The sequence below is a fragment of the Suricata suricatta genome, chromosome 11 (assembly GCF_006229205.1).
Source record: "Suricata suricatta isolate VVHF042 chromosome 11, meerkat_22Aug2017_6uvM2_HiC, whole genome shotgun sequence".
Classification (NCBI taxonomy): Eukaryota; Metazoa; Chordata; class Mammalia; order Carnivora; family Herpestidae; genus Suricata; species Suricata suricatta.
Window position 1 is genome coordinate 44,776,347 of NC_043710.1, and position 20,874 is coordinate 44,797,220.

At 44.5% G+C, this 20,874-nt stretch overlaps 1 protein-coding gene across 1 annotated transcript in view; it reads right to left on the minus strand.

Annotated features, from left to right (window-relative positions):
* The window catches only part of PARVA (parvin alpha), a 166,672-nt gene that overhangs the window by 15,451 nt on the left and 130,347 nt on the right, over positions 1-20,874 (minus strand). Inside the window, exons 5-8 of the mRNA XM_029914568.1 lie at positions 14,058-14,198; positions 7,267-7,382; positions 2,916-2,974; positions 637-656 (exon numbers count right to left, since the gene is read on the minus strand). Coding sequence (XP_029770428.1) covers positions 637-656; positions 2,916-2,974; positions 7,267-7,382; positions 14,058-14,198 — 336 coding nt within the window. The remainder of the gene's footprint in view (positions 1-636; positions 657-2,915; positions 2,975-7,266; positions 7,383-14,057; positions 14,199-20,874) is intronic.

The following is a 20,874-nucleotide window of genomic DNA, read 5'->3' on the forward strand; positions in this document are numbered from 1 at the left end:
TAGAAAATACCAAAGCCATGCCCCTTGCTGGGATTTTCCTTGCTGTAGCCCCCAGATTCTCTGAACTGAGAGGTAAAATAGTGGATAGGATCTGAGGCAGGGGGTGAGAAGAATGTCCAGCAGGGACCCGGGGCTGGGAAGTTTGGTGGTCCGGGGCCTGCTTTTCCTGCTCTTGCACCGAAGAATAAATCTGAGACCACCAGGTGGGTGACTGAGGTCTCTAACATTCAGACGGTATAAACAAACCCAAAGTTCTGGGAAACTGGAGCGGGATGACGTGTGATGAGGAAAGAGAGAGAAGACCGCTTCTAGAAGAGCTGGACTGAATGGGGAGAGTGGACTTATACCTCTTTCCTTCCACAACACAGAGCAGGAGAGCCCTGAAAATGCCCAGGACCCACCCAGGGCCCCGCAATGTCAGTGGTCTGGCTACTTACAAGAGGACTGGGCAGTTGTAGTTAGTTTTCCCCTTCCCATCAGGAAGCTGACCCTCCCTACCAAAGTGGCCCTATCACCAGGCTGGTGCATACACACATGCAGGAAGCAAGCAGAGTGCCTGTTCTTCCTAGCTGCTGTAGAATTAACTAGAAACCTGTGGCAGCCACCAGCACCAGAGGATAATCTTATGCAACTCACCATGCCTTCCAGAAAGAGCCCTGCAGGAAAAGGAGAAAAAACAGTATGATTCTTCTCTCTTTGCCCTTCACTGAAGAGCCCACAAAGCTTCCTTCCTGGGCACTTTCTTCTGCATGAAGTCTCCAATTACTGGTAGTCTTTACCCTACGGCCACCTGTTTTTCCCTCTGCCATACAGATAGACTGGTGTTTGCACAGAGCCTGGTGTAAGTGATAGTTAAAGGACTATTTTCTTGCCTTCCGTAAAATCACACCATTGCTTATTGTTGAGAAGGAATATCGGACTTGGGGCTTCAACATCCCCAACCACTGCATGGCCCAGGCTGCGGAGCGTGTCCACTGGGGGATGTCAGCTTTGTCTTTCTCCAGTTTGTCCTGTGATTCCCACCAAACTGCGCCTGCCATTGACTCAGAATTGGTTTCTCAAGGAAGGCAGGAAATGGAACCATGCTCCTACCAGTGAAGTCTCAAAGCACTAACAGCACAAGCATCAGAACAGAATACTTAGGTGTGCAACCCACAGAGACACTTGCTGTGTGACCCTGGGTGCACCACCAAGCCTCTCTGGACTCCAGGTCTCTCTTCTCTCTAACATGACAGTGATCATAGTGAATACCCCAGTAGGATGTTTGGAGCATTAAGTGATTTAATAGGAGAAAGACTTTAGCATAATTCCTAGTAGACAGTAAGTGCTCAGTATGTTTTTTCTTAATATGTTTTTGGTTCATTTATAGTGGTTTATTCCAACTGTGCATCCGTTACCTCCTAAATGATGACTTGTGGGCAGAGTACTGGAAAGGATAATGAACTTGGAGTTAAGTGTTAGATAGATCGAGGGCAGTTGCTTCTTTGCCTTTGGGATGTGTGGTTTTAGGAGGTGTGTGTGCTGGCTTGTGTATTTATTAGGAACATCAATAGATATGAAAATGCTTCATAAAGTGTCCTGTGTTGCCGTTATTAGGAGTTCACATCCACCCTCATGTCGTGTGGCAAGATGGCAGAGGGACACCACAGGAGGCATGGCATGTGGCCGACAGATTGCTCTGTGAACCCAAACGTCACGTCCCCTGACTCCTCTGAGGTATGTCTTTCTCTTTTCCAGAAGGTGATACAGCAGGGGGGAGGGGAGGTGCAGGGAGGCATCACTCCTGTCTCGGGCCCCTCATGGAACCAAGGCCAGCAATCACTGTGCCTGTGTATCAGCAGCCCTACTGGCTGCCAAGACTGGCCTCGGAGCGAGATGTGAAGGCGGTCCTGTAGGCTCTCCACAGGCCATAAAACTGGGCATCTTGGGAAGCGCCACTCCATGTCTCAGCCCTACCCTGGGCTCTTTTTAAGGCGACACACAGTGTGGTCCAGGCAGGCAGGCAGCACCTTGGACTTCCTCAGCCACCACCAGGGAGGCAAGGTGCCTAGAGCCTGGGCGACACTTGGAGGGCGTGGGTCAGCTGGGATGGGGGAAAAGCCACGACAGGCAGCGCGGATGGGCAAGGGAGCCCAGCTGTTACCATGGTGAATCCTCACAACCTCTCTGGTTAGGGAAATGGCTCCCCGCTTCAGAGATACAGAAACCAGGGTCTGAGCAAGCAGGAGAGGCTGGAATTGAACTCAGGTCAGGCTGGCTTAAAGGTCCCTGCTCTTTCCACTTCGCTCTTGTTCTAGGGAACCTAGAGAAAAGCTGGGCGAGCAGGGGATGCTGAAAATGCACTTTGCCTGTGGCCGGGACTCAGGCCTGCCTGTGATCTCAACACCCCCACCTTTTTCTACCTAAGGACATACTTCTGTGCCTCATGGCAAACCTCTTACATATTCTGATATTCCAGTTGCTTAACGGAAATGAAAAAACACAGAACATCAACCCACCACTCTACGATAGAAAAGGGCTTTCTGGGTCATGGCACATGACCAAATACATCAGAGTCAAAAAAGGAAGAAAACGTCCTTTTGAAGGTTCACAATTTAAATTCAACCCATGTTTATGGCATGACGATTTCATGCTGGTTGGCTTTTTTTGGGCATACTTTTTCCTGGAGTGCCACAAAATTAGAATTTTTCAATCACTGCTAATTCCCTCTCCCCACTTCCCCACCCAAGTTTGTACCTTAAGCATTGAGAGGCATGTTTTGAATGCATGGAAAAGGCTAAACTATAATCATTGGCTGAAGTCTAATCCCTCTTGCAATCCCAATAAATGAAAACTAAATATCAGCAAATGGATGAATTTCGGAGAAACATCTGTGTTCCATTACAGAATTGCTGGCAACAATGGTGTTGACATACTCTGTGTTACCAGTTATTTCCTCTTGGATTTGCCGAGACTGGAGGATTCCTTCTCGTTTCTGAAACAGGGGTGGGGAGAAGGGTTGGGAGGAGGAGAGAAAAATATGCTTTAGAAAAATACAAAAAACAAATCCTGATTAGCATTCCTGATATTGAGAAAGTTACTGCTGTTCAAGAAATGAAACTGGAGAGGAGATACCGCCAGAGGCAAAAGGAGGCCCCAGATTTCCTGGGACTGGACCATACCATTCATACTTAAGAGCAATTAGTGTTTATTCCAAACAAGTTGGCTGTTTCTTGGATGGTGAATCTTTTCTTTCTTTATTGGAAGACATTTTTGCTGGAAGCAAACTGTTGGCCTCCTGGAGTAATCCACAGTAAACCACATGGAAATGAAGGCCTAGGGCGGGTCTGCCCTCCAGCTGGGGCCACAGAGGGAAGCGGAGAAACACATTCAACAGCAGTGCTGGTGGGGCGGAGGATGGAGGCCAACTTGGAACAGTTAAACAGAGGGAGAGTTTTTGTTTTTGTTTTTAATGGGTAAATAGGGGACGTTCTAGTAAGCAGCACAGTCCTTAGGTAACTAGCTTATTCTCTGAAAAAAGAGTCAGCACTCTGGAAGCCCCCATACCAACCCATCTGCCCACCGGCCCACTGGTCCCTCCATCTGTCCATCCATCCGTCATCTGTCTGCTCCTCCCATCAATCTATCCTCTTTCTTTTTTTTTTAATTACAAAAAAATTTTTTTACTTATTTTTGGGAGACAGGAGAGAGCATGAGCAGGGAAGGGTCAGAGAGAGAGAGAGAGAGAGAGAGAGACACAGAATCTGAAGCAGGCTCCACGCTCTGAGCTAGCTGTCAGCACAGAGCCCAACGCGGGGCTCAAGCCCACAAACTGTGAGATCATGACTTGAGCCGAAGCCGGACGCTTAACCGACTGAGCCACCCAGGCACCCCTATCCTCTTTCTTCTTTGTTTCATGAACTGTTTTCTCCGTACAAGAACCTCTGTTGGATACGAGTGAATACTGCGGAACGTCTGACGTAATTTCTGACCTTGAACTTAGAGAACAATGGGGTAGATGAAGCAGGTATGTGAGAAAGATTTCCAAGAAACAGTCCTGGTGTGTGCTCCTGATGGAGCGGCTATATGCCTCAATGATTACAGCAGGACTCCCCCCCCCCCCCGCCCACTTTTCACTCTCAGAAGTGTCATGTGTAACCACGTATGCGGTGGTCCCAGGCCGACGAAGTGCCGAAGGCAGGACCGGAGCAGGCGCGTTCAGTGGGGATGGTCAGGGAAACCTTCCAAGGGGCGGAGGTCCTCAAGATGGAACTTGACAGGACACAGAGGACAGGGCCTTCCAACAGAAGGGATGGCCCCAGCAAGGAGGCAGAGGCAGGAGAGCACCAGTGGAGGTCATTGGGAGGGACAGTGACTGCCATCAGTGGGACGGTGGCTACCATTAGTTGATGGGGAATCAACTGAGTGCCAGTTTGAAATTTAAACCCCAGTGTGTGGGCATGTGAGCCAGAGGAGTGTCAGCGATCAGGAAGCCCTTCTTCTGCTTCTTTTTTGTTTAATATTTATTTTTGAGAGAGAGAGACAGAGAGAGAGAGAGACATAGAGAGAGGGGCAGAGAGACAGAGCACGAGCAGGGGAGGGGCAGAGAGAGAGAGAGGAAGCTGAAATGGGAACAAACCCTTGTTTTTTCCTTACTGGATCCCTTTAAAAACAGTTCTTTCGTGTTTGTTTATTTTTGAGACAGAGAAAGAGCATGAGCGGGGGGAGGGGCAGAGAGATGGAGACAGAATCCCAAGCAGGCTCCAAGCTCTGAGCTGTCAGCCCAGAGCCTGATGCAGGGCTCAAACCCACAAACTGTGAGATCATGACCTGAGCCCAAGTCAGACGCTTAACTGACTGAGCCATCCAGGCGCCCCTGGATCCCTTTTAAATGATATCTTTATTTTTCTTTCTTATTTCCTTTTTCACTTTGATAATCTATTCTTCCAAATCTAGTGCAGATACACTCTTGACCTTTATCAGCTCTCCCTTTCCTTTGATAAAAGTATTTTGCAAGGACACTAGTTTCTGTGTCTCTGGGGAATAGAAAAGAAGGTTCTGGAAGTTTGGGCAGGAGGGCAAGAAGGCAGGTTTCAGCTGAAATACTAACACTTGTAGGCTCCTTCTTGACACTCTTTTTTGCCTTTGTAAAAGGTGAACTTGATGTGACAAGTGCTTGCCATCCCCAGACTGTTGTCCCCATGGTGTGTGGGATCTGACTACAGAGACCTGACCTAATGAATCTCCCTCTCCACACCTATTAGAGGGTCTTTCTAAGGGCACCTGGGTTAAGCATCCAACTTCAGCTCAGTACATGATCTCACGGTTCGTGGGTTCAAACCCCACATTAGGTTCTGTGCTGACAGCTCAGAGCCTGGAGCCTGCTTTGGATTCTTGTCATGATTTTCACAGGGGGCTCATGGAATTTGTGTCTTGGTCTTGTAAGGAAGGCTCTTCACAGACAGAAAAACTCATCTTCAACTTCATGCAGAATTCAGTGCTTTTGTACAGAATGGAAAGGAAATCTGGGTTAAATAAGCCCTTACAAAGCACCCAGATTCACCTCGATCTATTATTTGTTGCCTTGAGAACACTTTCTGTGGCTCACTCAGTGACTTCTGGCTAATTCTGAGTCCTGCTCCCATGCCTGTTTAACTTGACAAAGCAAAACACCCCATAAAACCTGACTTGCATTGACGCTGTTTTCTGTAGCCTGTCCTGGTTTTCACCCTCATGCTCACAGACCCGTCCACAGAGAAATTAAACTGACAACAGCCTTCTGACGGCCTATCACTGAGCTCAAAATGAGGCATGAGACGTGGGCCTGCAGTGAGCACTGTTTCAAAAACAGAAGTCCCCCCACCCCAGTCTTGAATCACAATTCTAAAAAATACACTGAAATTAGTTTGTACATGATTGACTGGTGAAAATAATGTAATAGAGACGGCTTGGATTCACTAGTAAGATGCTCACACCAGGATGCCCGGGATGGCCACGTATCTGTGGCAGACATACACGCTTGCCACAGCTGAGCACTCAATCCACAAGGCCAGTGAGTCCCTTTTCGTTGCACTTCGTGTCTGTACCACACACATTCTCACTGCCTGTGGCCCTCTGATTGCCCTCTCTGCTCCTTTGGTGTAGTCTTGTCTCCTGGCAGGCAGGGCCAATGTGACTATGTCTATTAGATTTCCTTGATGTTTAGCAAGTTAGGTACACAGAAGGCATAGAAGAAATACTTTACCACCGGGGCACAGCCGAGCAGCTGACCAAGGAGCATCCTCACATCTTCCTTCCCTCCACCAACATCCGATCCCCAAAAGCTTTGCTTTTGTCCTAGAAACTTGGCCTGGTGGGGTCAGGCAAAGCCTACCAGCCCTCAAGGCTCTTTCTCACCAAGGGACGGGAGAACAGCCATATTGTCCTCTCTTCCAGAACCCCAGATAACCAGTGAGCTGCTCAGAAGAGGCGTTCTCCCCTGCAGCATGTTTATTAGAAAAGAATAGAAACAAGCGAACAGAATGCTGACCTTTCCTAAGTGGGCATAAAGTTGGAAAATAAAATTGAATTTGAGTAGGTAATGGGGTTAGGAGCAGAGTGAGATAGTCACAGGGAGAGAGCACACCCTCACTGTGGAAATTACACAGCCATATGTGAATGGAAATTCCATCCAACAGTCTGGAAAGGATGACTCGAGATCCCAGCCCTGCTTCTCTGGGCAGGTAAAAAGCACCAGTGCCCTCAGTACAGGCAGGGCCAGGTGGGCGCTGGCTCACATGCACACTTGCGCGAGTGTGCTCTCTTTCTCTCACACACACACACCCCTCTTCACATGACAGGTCGCCTGTCTCTTCCCAATATCTATTCCTCATTTGTTTAACCAAAAAATGATTCTCCATGGCTTGCAGGCCGCATGCACACACACACACAGGGTTACACCTTTTCTCCTGATCCCACTGCACACACCTCATAAACATACATACCTCACACGCTCATATACACCGTACACGGACACCATCCTGACGAAAACATGTAAACTCCAGGGACGAGCCCCACACAATGCTAGCCGTACTCAAGTATACGCTCTTGCACCCTTTGCACATGTACCTGATTGCTGCCCACGTACATGAGAGGGCACACTCATGTGCCTTCCCACACACAGCACATCAGGGACACTCAGCAACCACTCCACTATCCTTGACTCCAGCCACCCTGCGTGCCTTAGCTCTGTATGAACTCAGCCTCTGTGGCTCTTTAAGGGCACAGATGTTGGTAGTGCTGTCTTACCTGGACCACAACCACTTGGATGGAGACATGATCTGGGAGTCGGATTGGTGCCCGGAAATACTGGGACAGAGCAACCAGCAGATGCAAAATGGCTACCAGGCTCTTGGCGTGAACAGCTAAAATAAAAGATGATTTAAACATTTGAGAATCGTCTTCCAGGTTCTAGGCAAATAGAAGCAGATATTCAAAATGTAGCAGGAGCACACCCAGCGCACCTTTTATCCCTCGACTAAGGATCTCACAGGTCTCGCCCTTAGGCCCCCTCATTCCTGGCCAAGTCCCATGCAGTTATTTCGTGGATCAGGCTATTGCTGGATTTCCAATATAGAGCCTCTCCACGCGAATCCAGGCTTCCAGTAGGCACCCTGACAACTGCTGAATTTTGACATCACGTCAGCCCTCTGCCACCCCCATGTTCTCGTTCATTCTATTTTAATAACCCTGAGCATGTCTGCTCTGCATCCTCTTTCCCTTCCCACCTGACCGTGAACTCTTTGGGGTATCACCACTACCCTCATCCCAGGGCTCTACCCAAGGCAAGTCCTCATTCAATAAACACCGAGTCATGAACACCGAACCCTTTCCCTTGTTCAGGGCTTGCAGTCCCTGGAGGAAGGCACGAGACATCTAAAGGGCTCTGTTGCTCTTTTGAGTACTGTGTATGGTCAGTGTAGGCAATGCCCCTCGGGAATAGCTGGGAAAGGATGTTTACGACCTAGCTGGCTTCCAGAGCTACTGAGCAACGGGCTGGACATTAAACCATTTGTACTGGAGAAGGGCAGGCAACTGGCGAGTTGTAGATTTCACAGCAGATGAGAGGCGAAGACTGTGATGTAATGGGTACCCAGAGGGTCAGGCCGACTGGAGCTTCAGTTCTGACCTGACAAGCTCTAGATTGACTGCCTCCATGCCCCGGGATAGGCCATTCAAGGCCTCTGGGCCTCAGTCTGCTAATCTTCACAAATGGGGATAATAGTTCCTTTGTGGAAACACAAGTTGTAAGAATTCCTATAGATAATATAGGTAAAGCTTCGAGCTCATAGCAGATGCTGAGCAATGGTTGCTATTTTTTATTACCACTTATGAGACGACACCTCACACCTATGCAATTAAACCACATCAACTTTCTCCTCTTTCTGTCTCATAAAAGCAAAGATTCACTAGGTCCTTTACCTGCCTTCCCAGTCCTACCAGCCTCATTGGCTTCTCCTTACAGGGAGGCATTGAAGGAAAGAACAACAAAAAAAATGCTCATTTTGTGTACTTAGCACAAACTGGGCCCATTATTAGGGTGTCATTCTGTCTGCCCTGGGACTGATGAGTCTGCTTTAACAGAAGCTTTAAGAAATCAGCAAGAAAAGGAAATGACTCAGACATTCCTTGGGAACTCATTAGAGTCCCTTGTTATCAGTGCTGTTTGGAAGAAGGTTTTCCACAGACTATGAGGCACAGCTCAACACGCCAGTGAACAGCAGATGACCTGCTCCCATTTAGGTCTTCCAGAAGACACTCTCAGTTCTAGGCTTTTGGGCATCGTCCAAAGTTTCACCCACAGTTACGGCCTCAGTAAAGGCTCCCGGCCTGGGAGCAACCTACCAACCTGGTGTGCTCGCTGTCAGGCAGAGGCATAACAGGGTTTGGTCTTCTGATCAGAGTTGCCGTACGTCAGTCCAGTTTCTGAGGGTTGTAAGGACATTTGCTAACTCTATCCCTTCTTCTTCCCCCCCCCCCTTTTTTTTAAATGTTTATTTTTGAGTGAGAGCAGGGGAGAGGCAGAGAGAGAGGGAGACCCAGAATCTGAAGCAGGCTGAAGGCTCTGACCTGTCAGCACAGAGCCAAACATGGGGCTTGAACTCACGAACCGTGAGATCACGACCTGAGTTGAAGTCAGAGGATTAGCCAACTGAGCCACCCAGGTGCTGTTCCTACTTTTTAAAATGTTTGTTTATTTTTGAGAGGGAAACAGAGCACAAGCAGGGGAAAGGCAGAGAGAGGGAGGGAGACAGAATCTGAAGCAGGCTCCAGGCTCTGAGCTCTCAGCACAGAGCTTGGTGTGGGGTTCAAACCCATGAACCGATGAGATCATGACCTGAGCCAAAGTCAAATGCTTAACCAACTGAGCCACCCAGGTGCCTCTAACTCTCTCCCTTTTAATGACCAGACATAATGCTAGAGAAGATGTGGCCAAAAAGGTTGTTCTTACCCACCGGCGACACTGTACTTCACCTTGACTGTTGTGCTGAGCAGTACAGAGCTATTTTATAAGCACCATACAGATACCAGTCTCCATTGAAGGGTGCTTTGTTCTCCTGGGAATTTTTTTAAAAGAAATAATTACACAGTTTCTTCCTCTTTTTCTCTCTCTCACACACACATGTGCAAAGATGTTGATTATTGTGTAATATATTATCATTTAAAAATCTGGAAAACACTATAATAGGATAGTTCAGATTGACAGTGTTCAAAAATTTTTTTTATTAGGCAGAGGAAACCCTTTGTTTAAAAGCCATTAGGCAAAACAGATGAAAAAAAGCACAAATGCTCTGGTCCCCAAGGCCACACTGCTGCCCACCCACAGCTGCTACTCTCCTCAGTGACGCCCGAGTTCCCGGCAAATCACTAAGTTGGGCCAAGAGTGCTTAATGATCACTGCTTCAGTAAGTTATGGTATATCCACATAATGGAATAATTTCCATATGAAAACCACTGTTGAAATAATATAACTATAAATATTAACAGTGTGATGTTAAACAGAAATAATAGAAACAGTATAAAGATACACATTTATGGGTATTCTTATAAATATATATAAATACATATACATTATGTGTACTTATATGTACACACACACACGTGCTTATGGAAAAGACTTGGAAAGGAATATTAAAAAATGAAAATATGACAGTTTCTAATTTCAAAAAAATTTTTAGAATAAAGGTATGTCCTCCTTTTGCTGTTCTTAATTTTTTTAGTGTTTATTTTTGAGAGAGAGAGAATGTGAACAGGGGAGGAGCAGAGAAAGAGGGAGACAACAGAATACAAAGCTGGCTCTAGGTTCTGAGCTGACAGCAGAAAGTGAGATACGGGGCTCAAACCCACGAATCATAAGATTATGATCTGAGCCAAAGTTGGACACTCAACCGACTGAGCCACCTAGGTGCCCCCTCATCTTTTCAATTAAGAAAGATTCTAACAACCTTTGTCCGTTTGGGTCTCCTCATCATTGCCACATTTGAGCATGTCTCCTGGTTTTCTCCCTGATGCCAGACAGAATCTAGGGAAACTGTGGTCCTGCCCTTGAATCGGGATGGCAATGTACAGACTTAGGGGAGGGCCAGGCTCTACTGTATAAATTGGACATTTAGCCGTGGTGCTGGGAACTGGCAGACAATTTCAAAGAAGCTGCTGAGTTAGACATAGTCCTCCAAATAGGAGTTGTGGTGGAAATATCAATTGGTGTAATGTTTTTTTGGAGGCACTTTGACAATATGTATTATGACCTTAGAAATACACACATCCCTTGGCCCTAGATGCCACTCTTGTGTAGCTGTACTAAAAAAGTAACTGTAGCTATCAGCAGAGAGAACTCATTGGACTGCATTGATAGTAGTGGAGAAATGGAAAACAATCGTAAAATCCATCATTCATTAAATAGATTATACGATAGCCAACACAACATTCTGTTAGATAATATTAAAAGTGAAAGAATATTCAATGATCTGTGAAGATATACATCTTCTAAACTTAAACTGATCTCATCTTCATAAAAAGAAATATGTAAGTATATATACACACACATTTAATTTACTTATCTATTTCTTACACACGCATGCACACACGTGCACACATACACACAACCTGAAGGGGCACGCTACAGGTTGACAGTCCCTGTCTCTGGGTGGGTGGCTTAGAGGGAGAGCAAGTGTAGGCTCAGTGCACAGACTCTCTGGCTTTCATTTCTGGCTCCATCCTCACCACCCGTGTGACCTTGGACAAGGATACACTACTGTGCTTGGTATTTGCCAGTATTTCCAAATTCTGGGGATTTAGTAGTGAAGAAATAAAAATTCATGACCTCTTAAAGCTTACATTCATTGTCTCTTCATCCCTCTCTGCTTCTCTTTTCCCATCTGTAAAATGGGGATAGCAATTCTGGCCTCAGCTGGTTGAGTGAGGATTTACAAGGGTGTATACGGTTTAGAATAGTACAAAGCATACAGTGAGCACCATAGATATGTTAGCTGTTAATATTCAAATTTTATTTTATAGCTTTTTAATAATGAAAATTGTTGTGAATAGAACAAGAAAAGGTAGATCTCCCAAAAGCCCTAGATCAAGAGCCTTGGTAACTCACAGCTGTCCCTGACATCTTCATCCTGAGTGGAAAGATGACACAATGTCTAGGAGCCAGAGAGGACAGCAGGGAGGAGGGACTGAACTTCTCTCTAGGAGCTGAACCTATCACACTCCTTGTGGAAGAAACCATTCATGCTTGTAAACAGACATCTCAGGAATCTAGCCACTGAGCGAATGATCCCTCTGACCTAGTACTTCATCTCTGTTTTGGAAATCTATCTGACAGGAATAATTTGAGAGAAGCAAAAAGAGACACAACCTAAGCCATTTGACTTGGCTCTAACTCACAGCCAACAGGCGAGCAAACATCCTAAGAGGATCAACATCACTGTAGGGTTTAAGATCCCTATGGGATTTTCTGCCCTGTGAAATAGAAGAGCCATCAAAAATACGTACGAAGACCACATGGGAATATAGCAGATATCTAATATTAAGAGAAAATAACAAAACACAGGAGTGCGAGTAAACACGTGCATTCACAGGGACAGCAGTGGGCGGAAACGGAACCAGCCGGAGGAGCGTAGCACCAGGAGTGCTTGTTTTCCCTGTTCACACCTCCCCAAAGGAAATGAAGGTAGACATGAGGGGCACCTGGGTGGCTCAGTCAGTCAAACGTTTGACTTCAGCTCAGATCATGATCTCACGATTCGTGGGTTCGAGCCCCACATCAGGCTCTGTGATGACAGCTCAGAGCCTGGAGCTGGCTTCAGATTCTGTGTCTCCTTCCCTGGCTTGCTCTCACTCGCATGTGCTCTCTCTCTTTCTCTCTCAGAAATAAACGTTAAAAAAATTTTTTTAAAAGAAATGAAGGTAAACATGAACCAAACAAATCATTAAAAGCCACTGAAGACTGTGGTCCTGAAGTGGCTTTAAAAAGTTCCATCCTGGGACGCCTGGGTGGCTCCATCAGTTAAGAGTCCACTTTTTGATTTTGGCTCAGGTTGTGATCTCAGGGTCCTGAGATTCAGCCCCACATTTCAGGCGCCCACTTCCTGCTCCATGCTGGGTGTGGAGCTTGCTTGGGATTCTCTCTCCCTTTGCCCCACCCCTCCTGTACAACTGCTCTGTTTCTCCTCTTTCTCTCTCTCAAAAAAAATTCCATTCTATCTCAATCTTTCTGAAACTGGGATCCCTGGTAAGTTCAAAGGTGTTTTGTTTTGTTTGGAGGCGTACATGGAGATGGTCCACATTCAGGGAGGAGGAAATACGCTGAAACAAAACTAAGCAGGGGTCTTCATCAGAGGACGTTAACGCTCATGACTACTGTGGATTTCCGAAAGGTAGACACAGTTCCCGTACTAGGAATCACGAGCTGCCCCCTCCCCCAACGCTGTTAGCATTCCTGGCCTCTGGGGCAGCAAGCAGGACCCAGGGGTGGCCTCCCCTCTTCCTGGGTGTTTCTCTCCATCACACAGAGGATGCCCTGTTCCAAGCACTGTGTGCTGTGTGCACGCCGAGGGATAACTATGCTGAAGGAGGTAACCTGTTGTCTCCCCTCCAGTTTCAGATGCAAGAGACTTGCTGAAGAAGTTGGGTCTGGTGACTACCGGGTCTCTAAGCTGAGGGGTAAAGATTTCCTTTTCTTTCCCAAGTCGGAAAGGTGGTGTTTTGTGGGAAGGGGGAAGGTATCCCTTTTAAGTTGTATAAGCTGGATACAACACGGTCTAGACTTCAACCCTTAATACTTAAAAGCAGAGAACACGATCTAAATCATTTTATTCATCTGATTTCATATTTGCATCGATTGCAAAGAACAGAACAACTCTGGACTCCGTCTGAGAAATCTGGGGTTGTCACTGGAATCACCTGATCTGGTGATTCAAGGCTGATGCTGTTACAGACTCATCACGTCCATAACAGACTGGTGGGCTCTTAAGGTAGCAAAAGAATGAGCAGCATCAACTGATACTTTCGGAGATGCTCAAGCTACATTAGCTGTGCAACCTGAATTTACAAGTCCTGTTCCAGGGCCTGCGATCTCAGCCCCGGATCTTTGCACCTTCTGGAAAATAAGGGGCTGAGAGGAAGGGCGTGGGCTTCAAAACCAAGCCAAGTCCTTGCTCCCTTGCTCCTCAGCTGCCTGAACATAGAGATTTCGTTTCTTGAGGCTTCTATGAGCTGGACACAGACTTTCTCAAAAGGTTGGCCCCGGGGAATTTAGAAGTGGCTCAATCCGTAGCAGTCTCCTCTCTGCCCTAATCTCACGTGAACTTGCTACAAAGAGCCGTTCACAGAAAGGCACACTGGCTTTTAACATTTTGTCAACTTCCCAGCAGTGTGGAGGCTAGGTTCTCTAAAGAAGGGCATGTCTTACTCTATGATAAATGGGTGTGTCCCCACCCAGGGCTTGCCAGGATCCTGGATGGCTTCTTGTGGGAAAGCCCAAGGTGGGGCCACGGGGGTCATTCAACCATTCCATCCTTTGTAAAACTCACAGTCCACATTCCACTTGATGCTCCTGGGAGGAAGCTTCAGGGTTTCATTGATCTTCTCCAGGACAGTCTGCAGCTTCTGCTTCTGAGCGATCTCTGACTGGGTGACTTCAGCAACGTTCAGCTTCTCACTCTCAAGTTTTTCTGGGGTGACAAGGGAGAAAGAGAACAGCTGTCATCTCCAGCCACAGACACCTCTAACTCACACGCTTATTCGCCATCCATTCACTCCCACATACACACGGGCTCACGTGTTCACTTGTCCAACAAGTGTATACTGAGCAGCTGCTACCTGATGGACACGGCTCTCCCCTCATCATCGGAGGGTGGCCCTGGTGGCACCAGTATTGTGAGAGCTTTGTGAGCTTAGAAGTGGGGCATGTAACTCAGCCTGTCATAACTGAACTCTTCCACCATTCTGGATTTTTCCTTCTCTTCATCTTTGACTACTGCAAGCATACTCTGGGCCCTGACTGGAAGGCTTTGTGTGCCTCCCCTGCGCAGTGGTGAAGTCACTTTATTTGAGGCATTTTGCACGTGTCATGTGTATGTATGTGTCACGTTGAATCACATTTATCTCTATTATTTTTTAAAATTTATATTCAAGTCAGTTAACATACAGTGTAGTCTTGGCTTCAGGAGTGGAACCCAGTGATTCATTTACATGTGACACCCAGTGCTCATCCCAAGTGCTGTCTCTAATGCCCGTCACTTATTTAGCCCATGCCCCCACTCTGCACCCCTCCAGTGGCTCTAAGTTTGTTCCTTGTATTTATGAGTTCCTTATGATTTGCCTCCCTCTCTGTTTTTATCTTACTTTGCCTTCCCTTCCCTGATTTTCATCTGTTTTGTTTCTTAAGTTCCACATATGAATGAAATCATATGATATCTGTTTTTCTCTGACTGACTTATTTTGCTTAGCATAATACACTCTAGTGTGGTCCGCGTTGTTGTAAATGGCAAGATTTCATTCTTTTTCATTGCTGAGTAGTATTCCATTGTATATACACACACCACATTTTCTTTCTTTTTTTAAAATTAATTTAATTATTTAAATTTACATCCAAGTTAGTAAGCATAGAGTGCAAAAATGATTTCAGGAGTAGATTCCTTAATGCCCCTTCTCCAATTAGTCCATCCCCCTCTCCCACAACCCTTCCAACAACCCTCTGTTCTCCATATTTAAGAGTCTCTTATGATTTGTCCCCCTCCCTGTTTTTATATTAGTTTTGTTTCCCTTCCCTTATGTTCATCTGTTCTGTGTCTTAAAGTCCTCATATGAGTGAAGTCATATGATATTTGTCTTTCTCTGACTAATTTTGCATAGTATAATACCCTCCTGTTTCATCCACATAGTTGCAAATGGCAAGATTTCATTCTTTATGATTGCCAGAGAATACTCCATGGTATGTATGTGTGTGTATGTATACATATATATATCCATACTTTGATTATTATTGATAGCACTGCTATACACATTGGGGTGCATATGCCCCTTTGAGACAGCATACCTGTATCCCTTGGATAGATATCTAGTAGTGCAATTGCTGGGTGATAGGGTAGTTCTATTTTTAAGTTTTGAGGACCCTCCATGAGGACTCTGTTTTCCAGAGTGGCTGAACCAGTTTGCATTCTCACTAGCAGCATAAAAGAGATCCTTTTTCTCCACATCCTTGCCAACATCTGTTGTTTCCTGAGTTGTTAATGTTAGCCATTCTAACAGGTGTGAGGTGGTAACTTGTGGTTTTGATTTGTATTTCCCTGATGATGAGTGATGTTGAGCATTTTCCCATGTGTTGGTTGTCTTCTTTGGAGAAGTGTCTATTCATGTCTTTTGCCCATTTCTTCACTGGATTATTTGGTTTTTTTTGGGGTGTTGAGTTTGATACGTTCTTTATAGGTTTTGGATATTAACCCTTTATCTGATATGTCATTTGTAAATACCTTCTCCCATTCTGTTGGTTGCCTTTTAGTTTTGCTGATTGTTTCCTTCACTGTGCAGAAGCTTTGTATTCTGATGGGGTCCCAACAGTTCATTTTTACTTTTGTTTTCCTTGCCTCCAGAGATGTGTTAAGAAGTTGCTGCAGCTGAGGTCAAAGAGGTTTTTGCCTGCTTTCTCCTCTAGGAGTCTGATGGTTTCCTGTCTTACATTTAGGTCTTTGATGCATTTTGAGTTTGTTTTTGTGTACGGTGTAAAAAAGTGGTCCAGGTTCATTTTTCTGCATGTTGCTCTCTTGTTTTCCCAGCACCATTTACTAAAGACACCATCTTTATTCCATTGGATACTCTTTCCTGCTTTGTCAAAGATTAGTTGGCCATACATTTGTGGGTCCATTTCTGGGTTCTCTATTCTGTTCCACTGATATGAGTGTCTGTTTTTGTGCCAGTACCATACTGTCTTGATGATTATAGCTTTGTAATAAAGCTTGAAGTCTGGGATTGTGATAACTCCAGCTTTGGTTTCTTTTTCAAGATTGCTTTGGCTATTTGGGGTCTTTTCTGGTTCCATACAAGATTTAGGATTGTTTGTTCTAGCTCTGTGAAGAATGCTGGTGTTATTTTGATAGGGATTGCCATACCACATTTTCTTTATCCACTTATCAGTGGATGGACATTTGGGCTCTTTCCATAATTTGGCTATATATTTTTTTAACTTTTTAATGCTTATTTATTTTTTAGAGGCAGAGAGAGACAGGGCACAAGCAGGTGAGGGGCAGAGAGAGAAGGAGACACAGAATCAGAAGCAGGCTCCAGGCTCTGAGCTGACAGCACAGAACCTGATGTGGGGCTCAAACCCATGAACCGTGAGATCATGACCTGAGCCGAAGTTGGACACTCAACTGAATGAGCCACCCAGGCATCCCTGTTTTTTTTTTTAAGTTTATTTATTTTGAGAGAAACAGAGACAGCATGAGAAGGGGGGAGGGGCAGAGATAGAGAGGGAGAGAGAATCCCAAGGAGGCTCCGTGCCATCAGTGCAGAGCCTGACACGGAGCTCAAACTCAGGAAACTGTGAGATCATGACCTAAGCCAAAACCACGAATCGGATGCTTAACTGACTGAGCTACCCAGGTGCCCCAATTTGGTTACTGTTGGTAGTGCTGCTGCTATAAACATTGGGGTGTATGTGCCCCTTCAAAACAGTATACTTGTATCCTTTGGATAAATACCTAGTAGTGCAATTGATGAGTTGTAGGGTAGTTCTATTTTTGATTTTTTGAGGAACCTCCACACTGTTTTCCAGAGTGGCTGCATCATTTTTCATTCCCACCAGCAGTGTAGGAGGGTTTCCCTTGCTCCACATCCTCGTCAACATCAGTTGTTGCTTGAGTTGTTAATGTGAGCCATTGTGACAGGTGTGAGGTGGCATCTCACTGTGGTTTTGATCTGTATTTCTCTGATGATGAGTGATGTTGAGCATTTTTTCACGTGTCTGTTAACCATTTGGATGTCTTCTTTGGAAAAGTGTCTATTCATGTCTTCTGTCCATTTCTTCACTGGATTATTTGTTTTGGGTGGGGGGGCAGTTTGGTAAGTTCTTTATAAATTTTGGATACTAATCCTTTATCCAATATGTTATTTGCAAATATATTCTCCCATTCTATCAGTTGCCTTTTAGCTTTGCTATTGTTTCCTTCACTGTGCAGAAGATTTCTATCTTGAATAGGTCCCGATAGTTGACATTTGCTTTTATTTCCCTTGCCACCAGAGACATCTGTTTTAGAAACCTTCCTTTTAAAACCACTGTAAATGTAACTTATTTGATGTGTCCCATTTCATGAATTCTGGGGCACATTTTCTTTTGCTTTTCACTTTTTAACATCCCTGAAGTCAGAGTGTCTTAAAATGGATGGCATTTTACAACTGTTGTCAGTCAGGTGGAAGATAGGGATTCTTACTACTTCCACGTGTGTGCCCTGGGTCACATGTGTGGTCACTTTCATGCCTCAATAAGCCTAGAAGAACACTTTCAAAAAGTAGGCAATAAAAATTCTAAGGAAGAGGTACACTTTGAGTAATAGTAATTGAAATGATTTTTATTTTTCTAAGTGGTACTTAGAAAATGGTGTGTTTTAAAATCAGTTATTCTTGCATCCAATGGCATAACTTAATACTTAGAGGTCTAAATTTTTATCTGTTAAAGAGAACAACTTTGAGTTTACTAATGGGAAGTATTATCTGTGGTTGGATTCACCTAATCTACACTCCACAACTCACTCAGGAATGATAGAACTGACCCTCCAAAATATGTTAAAATGTCTTTTCTCCACATTTTTAAGGACTACCATACAAAAGAATAAAACCGTACAACAATGGTTTCCCCAGTGCTAATAGTATTTCTTTTATTTTCAGTAGTTATAGCTTGGCCAGGTCAAATGTGCCTTTGGTAATTCTTTGAAGATGAGCTTGTTCATTGGAGAATTTCTGCAGTTTTCTATGGATTTAAGAATTATCTTTCAGGGGGAGGGTGCCTGGGTGACTTACTTGGTTAAGCATCTGACTTCAGCTCAGGTTACAGTCTCCTGTTTCGTGGATTCGAGCCTTGCCTTGGGCTCTGTGCTGACAGCTCAGAAGCTGGACCCTGCTTTGGATTCTGTGTCTCCTTCTCTTTCTGCCCCTCTCCTGCTTACATTGTCTGTCTGTCTGTCTCTCTCTCTAAAAAATAAATAAACATTTAAAAAAATTTAAAGAATTATCTTCTAGGGTGCCTGGGTGGCTCGGCCAGTTGAGCGCCTGATTTTAGCCCAGGTCATGATCTCACAGCTTGTGAGTTTGAGCCCCACCTCAGGCTCTGTCCTGACATTTCAGAGCTGGAGCCTGCTTCAGATTCTGTGTCTCCCTCTCTCTGTCCCTCTTCTGCTCATGCTCTCTCCCTCTCTCTCAAAAATAAACAAGCATTAAAAAAAAAAAAAAGGAATTATTTTCTGCACCTGGATAGAATAAGCTCAGGCTATTTTCATCTCAAAAACCTGAGTATTATCTTTCTCTTCTCTTTAGTCGCTTACGGCCATCTTTTTTTTTTCTTCTTAACTTTATGTACTTTATTTTTGTGAGAGAAAAAGAGAGATCATGCACAAGCGGAGAAAAGGTAGAGAGTGGGAGAGAGAGAGAGAATCCCAAGCAGCCTCCATGCTGTCCATGAGCCGGATGTGGGCCTTGATTCCATGAACAGTGAGATCGTGACTTGAACCGAAATCGACATTGGGACTCAACAGACTGAGCCACCTAGGTGCCCCAAGGGTCATCATTCTTTATTTCTAAATGTCAGGCATTTAATAAGCCTATATTTAAATGTCTTCTTCTTGATTGTTTAAACTTGAAGAGACCATGTGTGCCTTTTCCATTTTTGGACTGCGAATTCTTATTTTGGCTTTTCTCCTACTGAAGAAATGACAAGTCGTTTGCATCTAATACTGCAATCACAGTTTTGGTAGAGGCTACCCAAAGTTCTCCGTTAAGAAAACTTCTGCAGCCTTATCTTGGCTGAGAGGAAAAGATGGGTGGGGAGAGTGATGACTGTCTTGAGAGAGGGCTTAGGGAGGGGGAGGGAGGGACAGGCAGCGTCAGAACTGCTTGCCTGCTGCCCTGTTTTACATCATTGTTTATGGTTTTTCATATTTATAACCTGCTGGCGTTGGACTTCTTAGGTCCCTGAGTCTGTTCATTAGCTCAATAATTTTTCTGTACCGCTGTCCATTCCATTCTCATTTTTTAAAAATTAGATTTTATACATTACCTCCTAGAATACTCATTTTTTTGTTTCTGCCAATATTTTTTAATTTTCACAATACTAAGACTATAATGCCTTCTTAATTGAAAAAGAGTTGTGTTTTTTAGCATCTGGCATTATTCAGGAGAAGACTTTCTATGGTTTGCTTATTTCTTTTGTAGTACTAATTTTTGAGAAAATGTAATTCTGCTTGACTTTTTTCTTTAGTTTTTTTATGCTTTGTATTTTTTTTTTTGCTTTTAATTTTGGTGAATATTTTATTTGACATTGGTATTATGTGGATTTGAGTAGACAGAAGATCTTGAAATAAACTTTTCAGTTTCAGATGTATTTCTTCATGTTCACACACGATCAAACAGAAAAAGTTCTCTCATTTTCTCTCTTTTAATGAAGGTGAGATTACTGTGCATATATTTTTCTGCTACTTTTTCACTCAGACATATATCATGAATATCTATGTCAATAATATGAGGGAACTCATTTTTTGGGTATCTTTTCACCACCTTCACCCACTTGGTCCCTCCCCCAATCCCCTGCCTCTGGCAGCCACCAATCGGCTCTCTGTACCTATGAGTTTATTTAAGAAAAAAAAAAAGATTCAAAATAGAAGTATGATTATACAGTATTTCACTTAGTATAGTGTCCTCAAAGTCCATCTATCTTGTTGTAAATGGCAAGATTGCATTCTTTTTTTTAATGGCCAAATAATATTCTACTGTACAAATACATACACACTATATCTTCTTTATCTGTTTATCCATCGAGAGACACTTAGGTTGTTTTCATATTTTGGCTATTGTAAGTAAGCTGGCTGCAGTGAACATAAGAGTTTACATATCTTTCAAGTTAGCATTTTCATTTTTTTTCCCAGAAAATAACCAGAAGAGGAATCACTGGATAAGGTATTTCCATTTTTTTTGAAATTCTTTTTTTAATAGTTTATTATCAAATTGGTTTCCATATAACATCCAGTGTTTCTCCCCACAAGTGCCCCCCACCATGACCATCACCCCCCCCTCTCTCCCCCTACCCTTCAGTCCATGGTTCGTTTTCAGTATTCAATAGTCTCCCATGATCTGTGTCCCTCA